The sequence below is a fragment of the Fonticula alba genome, assembly GCF_000388065.1.
Source record: "Fonticula alba strain ATCC 38817 unplaced genomic scaffold supercont2.38, whole genome shotgun sequence".
Taxonomy (NCBI): Eukaryota; order Rotosphaerida; family Fonticulaceae; genus Fonticula; species Fonticula alba.
Genome location: NW_009243008.1, coordinates 11,010 through 16,936, shown reverse-complemented (window position 1 = coordinate 16,936; position 5,927 = coordinate 11,010). Strand labels below are relative to the sequence as shown.

Below are 5,927 nucleotides of genomic sequence, written 5' to 3'. Positions count from 1 at the left end.
CACACACACACACACACACACACACACACACACACACACACACACACACACACACACACACACACGCCTACACGCCTACACGCCTACACGCCTACACGCCTACACGCCTACACGCCTACACGCCTACACGCCTACACGCCTACACGCCTACACGCCCACACACAAACGCACACACACACACACACGCCCACGCAGGGGCAGCCCATCAAGGCACTCAAGGCCCTGGGGCCGCACCGGGACCGCGGCGACCGGGCGGCCCTGCACCTGGTGCAGGCGGCCTGCCACGCGGCGCTCAGCCTGAGCACCCTGACGCGGGACCTGGCGGCCGGCCGGCCGGCCGGCGCCCAGTACCGCTTCCACAAGGCCCTGAGCATGCAGCACACGGCCGAAATGCAGCGGCAGGCGGCGCGCGCGGCCGAGGGGGGCGCCCGGCCGGCCGCCCTGGCCGCCCTGCTGGCCTGGGCCGGCATGCGGGTCCTGCGCGCGGCCGGCATCGCGGCCGGGCCCGGCGGGTGCGCCCACGCGGCCGGCCTGGCGGCCCAGCTGGACCGCAGCGTGCTGGCCATGCTGGAGGACGCGTGCGGCACGCCCGGGCCCGGGGCCCGGCCGGGGGAGGACCCCACCCGCGCGGCCGACGCCGTGGCCTGGCTGGCCTCGGCGCCGGGCTGGCTGCTGCCGGCCGGGCAGCAGGTGGAGCATGCGGCCGGGCCCGGGCCGCGGCCGGCCCTGGCCCCGGCCACCCACGCCGCGCCGCTGGCCTTCGCCGGGCTCGGGGCGCCGCCCTGGCGCCCGGAGGGGGCCGCCTGCCCGGACCCGGGCCAGTGCCACGCCCGGCCGGGCCGGCCGTGCCCCGTGTGCCGGGCGGTGGAGGCCGAGCGCCTGGCCGGCCGGCCGGCCGACCGCCTGCGCCTGGCCGCCGACCCGGCCGACCCCATCACCCGGGCCATGACCCGGGCCCGGCCGCCGGCCGGACCGCTCGCCGACCCGCCCTTCGAGGCCCACGCGTATGCCCTGCTCGGGTGGCTGGTCCGGGTGCACCCGGCCGGCGGCGACCGGCCCGCGCCCCACCGGCCGGCCGCCCGGCACCTGGACCCGGACGCCGCCGCCTGGCGCGGCTTCCTCCGCGTCCGCGAGCTGTGCTTCCACATCATGGGCGACGCCCGGCGCATGCAGGACCGCGCTCGCCAGGCGGCCATCCGCCTCGGCATGGAGACCCCCTGGCGGCACAGCCTCTTCGACCTGGACCCGGGGGAGGCCGACGACGCGGGGCCCGGGGCGCCGGCCGGGGACCACCCGGCCGGCGCCCCGGGCCCCGCCGGGCACCACCCGCCCCGGCCCCGGCCCCTGCCCGGCCCGCAGGACGACCGCGGCGAGTCGACCCCCGGCGAGCGGGTCTTCCACCGGGCCCCGGGCCCCCGGCCGACCATCGGCCCGCGGGCGCGCTCGCTGCCGGTGTTCGCCGGGCGCGGCGGCCCGGCCCCGGCCCCGGCCCCGGCCCCGGCCGGCCGGCAGCCCGGCCCCGCGCACGCCCCCTCGAGCCCGGTCCTGCGGCCGGCCTTCCCCCGGCCGGCCGACCCCGCCTCCGCCAGCCACCTGTCGCTGGATGAGCTGCTGCGGCCGGGCAGCGCCGGGTCGGCCGGGCCGGCCACCGGCCGCACCAGCCCGGCCCCGGCCGCGGCCCGGACCCTGGCGCTGGCGCTGGCCCCGGAGCGCCGGACCCCGGGCCCGAGCCCGGACCTGCGCTCGGCCTCGGCGGACCTGCTGGCCGCCGCCGGGGGGTCCGGCGCGCTGGGCCTGTCGCGGCCGGCCTCGCCGCCGGACTCGCCGGTCAGCCCGGTGGCCGGCCCGGCCCCGGCCCCGGCCCCGGCCCCGGCCCCGGCCCCGGCCGACCCCGGCAGCCCGCCCGGGCCCTGGAGCGACCGCCGGGCCAGCCACGTCCGGCGGATCTTCTCCAACCCCGCCTTCGAGCGCACCGTCGCCCAGCTGTACGACGACTGGCGCGCCCTGCGGGCCGCCTTCCTGCCGGACCTGGCCCCGGGGGCCGGCCATGCGGCCGACCTCCTGGCCGATGTGCTGGCCGACCCGCGCGGCCCGCGCCCGGCCCCGGCCGACATGTCCTCCTCCTCGGACACGGAGGACGCCCCGGGGCCCGGGGCCCGGGGCCCGGCCGCCGGCCAGCCCAGCGAGCCGGCCCCCGCCCCCGCCCCCGCCCCCGCCCCCGGGCCCGAGCACGAGCACGAACACCCGCACGAGCCGCCCCCGGCCGAGGTGCTGCCCGTGCCGGGGGCCGCCTACCGCCTGGCCGCCACCCTGGGCGCGGCGCACCTGCAGCACACCCTGCACCGGGCGCGCCTGCTGCCGCTGCCGGTCGGGCACCCGGGCGCCGGCCCAGCCGGGCCGATGTGCGGCCTGTGCGCCTGGGCGGCGGCCGGGGCGGCGGCCGACCCGCCGGACCGCCCCGGCCCCCCGCCCAGCCCCTTCGACCGGGCCGTGTACCGGGCCGCGTGCGCGCGGCTGGCCGACCTCGGGGCCGACTGCGGCCCGGCCTGCGACGCCGGCGCCCTGGCGGCCCTGGTCGACCGGCTCGGGGCCCGGGAGGAGCTGCGCCTGGCCCTGGCCGGCCGGTGCCTGGCCCCGGCGGCCGTCCTGCCCGCCGCCCGGGTCCAAGCCATGCTGCTGATAGACTTCCTCCGGGGGGCGCTGGTGGCCGGCCAGCCCCCGGGACACGGGCCCGGCCAGCCCGGCCGCCCCCCGGACGACATGCCGCTGGCCCGGGCGTGGCGCGCATCCGCCGCGGCCAATCCCCTGGCCGCCCCGCCGGAGACATGCGCCCTGTCGCTGCTGCTGGGGGTGTGGCAGCTCCGGAGCCTGGCCCCCGGGCCGGCCGGCCCGGCCGCCCTCCCGCCGCCGCCGCCGCCGGCCAGCCCGGCCGCCCCCCCGCGCGACCGGTCCTTCTTCTTCGGCCGCTGGCGCTCGGAGCGCGACCTGGGCAGCCGGCCGCCGGCCGGCCCCGGGCCGCCGCCCCCGGCCCCGGCCGGCCCGGCCCTCGACCCGGCCCCCGACCCGGCCCTGCAGCCCATCGACCGCCAGGCCCTGCACGAGATCCTGGACCTGTCGCTGCTGCTGGGGCTCGGCCCGGACCGGGCCCTGGGCCTGCTGGCCGGCGGCAGCAGCAGCACCCCGGGCACCCCGCCCAATGGCGGCGTCCACCCCCGGCGCAGCCGGTCGGCCGATCTGCTGCCGGACGACCAGGACCCGGAGCCCGGCCGGGCGCCGGCCAGCGCGGCCTCCCCCCCGGCTGCCGGGGCCCTTTCGCCCGCCGACCCGGACGCCGGCCAGCGCCTGCGCCACCTCCGGCACACGCTGCGCAGCCTGCCGCTGGCCGAGCGGGCCCACTGGATCGTGGAACTCGGCTGCCATGCCCTGCTCCGGGGCCAGCCCCTGCCCGGGGAGATCCTCCGCCGGGCGTGGCTCGACAGCCGCCGCTGCGCCCCGGCCGCCGGGCCGACGAAGGCCCACCCCCACCGCGGCCTCGCGCCGGCGGCCCCGGCCGCCGCCGCGGTCGACCTGCAGCTGGTCGACGAGGAGATGCAGGAGGTGCTGGCATGGTGTCTGGGCGAGTAGACCGCCGGTGCTGGACCCGCACGCTTAACCGAGATGGCCGGGGGGCGCGCGCCGCCCGATGCGCTCGCACGCCATCGCGTGCACTTTGGGCCGGCGGCGGCGTCGCCCCCCGGACGCGCCCGCGTGCGGGGCCCCCGCGAAAAATACACACCCAGCACACGATCACCCCCTCCCGCCATCACTGGATGGGCGGCGGGGCGCGCCGGCCGGCGTTGCCCCCCCCCTGTGGTTGCTGCCCCGGCTTCGGGCCGGCGGGGGGCGGCCGGCTGCACACCCAAGGGGCACCGAGATCGGCCGGGCGCCCGGGTCCCGGCGGATTGGGCAATCCCCCTCCCCCCGACGCCCCTTCTCCCCCCCTCCCGACTCTCGCCTCCCGACTCTCGCCCGCCCCGCTCGATCCGCACTTCCCCCCCCCCACACACACACACACACACGCCCCGATGCCCACACACACGCCCGAGGCCCGCCTCACCGGGGAGTGGCTCGTGCGCCTGGGCCAGGTCCGCCTGCAGGCCGGCCGGCCGGCCCCCGGGGCCCCGCAGCTGGAGCAGCTGGCCGCCGAGGCCAGGCGCTTCTGCTCCGAGCCCGGAGCCCTGCGGGCAAGCTGCCTGCCCCCGGGGCCGGACTCGCGCCCGGCCGTCGCCCTGCTGTCGGCGGCCGGGGGCGGCTGGCAGCCGGCCGTGCCGGACCTGGCCGCCCCGTGGCGCCTGGGCCGGGCCCTGCTCGGGGGCGGCGTGGCGCCGGAGTACTCGGCAACCGGCCCGGCCGGCGGCTCGGCCTGCGGCCGGCCCACGCCGGAGCTGTATCCCGGGCAGCCGGTCCCCGGGGGCACGGCCCCCGAGCCCCGGGGCTTCCCCGGGCACATGCTTGGCCTGCATTCGGAGCTGGCCAACTCCATCGGGCAGTCCGCCGAGGGGGCCGCATGCGGCGCCTGCCGGGCCCCGATCACCCTGCCCGGGCTGACCCTGGTCCCGGTGGAACTGTGCCAGACCTTCTCGGCGCATGGGGGCGGCGGCGGCGGCGGCGGCGGCGACGGCGGCGACGGCAGCCAGGCCGACGCCCCGGGCCCCGGGCACCACTGCGGCTGCCCGAGTCTCGATGTGGACGATGGGTTCGAGGCGGCCCTGCGCGCCGGCCGGCCCCACAGCACCCTGGGCCTGGTGTCGCTGTGCCGGCGGTATGTGCGCCTGGCGCCGGGGGCCCTGCTCCCCGGGCGGACGCTGGTCCGCCTGCGGCCGTTGGCCCCGGGCGAGGCGCCGCCGCCGCCGCCGCCCGATGCCGACCCCGGGGCCGCCGACGAGGCCCTGGACCACTGGGACCTGGTGGCGGCCCGGCCGGCGGAGGCGATCCTCCCGCCGGCCGACTGGGGCTTTGCCACGGACTCCGGCTCCGAGGATGACCCCCCGGAGGAGGATGTCCTGCTTGACCCGGCGGCCCATGGCCGGCAGGAGCCCGGGCATGACGCCTGGCCGGCCGGGGACCCTGCCCCGGGGGAGGATGCCCAGGCCCCCTGGCAGCCGGGGCTCTTTTGTCGGGCATGCGGCGAGTGCCTCGGCCGGGCGGCCCCCCGGGCCCTGGCGCACTTTGGCCCGGAAGCCGCCGACCGCCAGGCGGACCCGGCCCACTGGCCGGAGGTGGCCCCCGGCGGGTGGAGCCTCGCCTTCCTGTCGACGTGCTGGGGCCGGCCGGACTGCGCGTCGGCCGGGCCGGAGCCGGCCGACCACCGGGCTGGCGGGCCCGCGGCAGCGGCCGTGGCGGCCGCCACGCCCGGGCTCCTCCGGCAGCTGGCCGAGTCGGCCGCCCCGGCCCGCTGGCCCGGCCCGGCGGCGCGCGATGACACCCTGCTGGCATGGTGCCTGGATGGGTACCTGCGGGCCGGGGCCCAGCCCGAGGACCACGACCCGGCCGTGGCCCAGCGCCTGGCCTGCTGGCTGAGCGGGGTGCTGTACGAGTCGCGCGCCGGGCCGCCGACCGCCTCGCGCCTGTGCCTCCTGGTGGACTTGCCCCTGGCCTTCCTGGCTGCCGGGGATGCCGGCCAGCCGGGCGCCCGTCCCCCCTCCCGGGCCCCGGTCCTGGCCATCCAGGTGATCCACCACCAGACAATGCTGCTGGCCGAGGAGGCCGACACCCGGGCCCAGCGTCTGTTCCCCGGTACGCAATGCGCTCTGGCTCCTTGGGGTTTCGGCCCGCGCTAACCCCCCTCCCTACTGGCGACTGTCTGTGTGTGTGTGTGTGTGTGTGTGTGTGTGTGTGTGTGTGTGTGTGTGTGTGTGTGTGTGTGTGTGTGTGTGTGTGTGTGTGTG

The 5,927-nt window shown here is 80.4% G+C and overlaps 2 protein-coding genes across 2 annotated transcripts; both read left to right on the top strand.

Annotated features, from left to right (window-relative positions):
- Positions 1 to 195: 195 nt before the first annotated feature.
- Positions 196 to 3,624, top strand: H696_06252 (hypothetical protein; the record flags this gene model as incomplete). Its single annotated transcript, XM_009499997.1, has 1 exon — positions 196 to 3,624. A coding segment is annotated over one exon (3,429 nt), but the record flags the coding sequence as incomplete, so codon positions are not given.
- Positions 3,625 to 4,064: 440 nt separating this feature from the next.
- H696_06251 (hypothetical protein) lies at positions 4,065 to 5,819 on the top strand (the record flags this gene model as incomplete). Its single annotated transcript, XM_009499996.1, has 1 exon — positions 4,065 to 5,819. The coding sequence occupies one exon, from the start codon at positions 4,065 to 4,067 to the stop codon at positions 5,817 to 5,819; it is 1,755 nt and encodes a 584-aa protein (XP_009498271.1).
- Between the last annotated feature and the right edge of the window lie 108 nt (positions 5,820 to 5,927).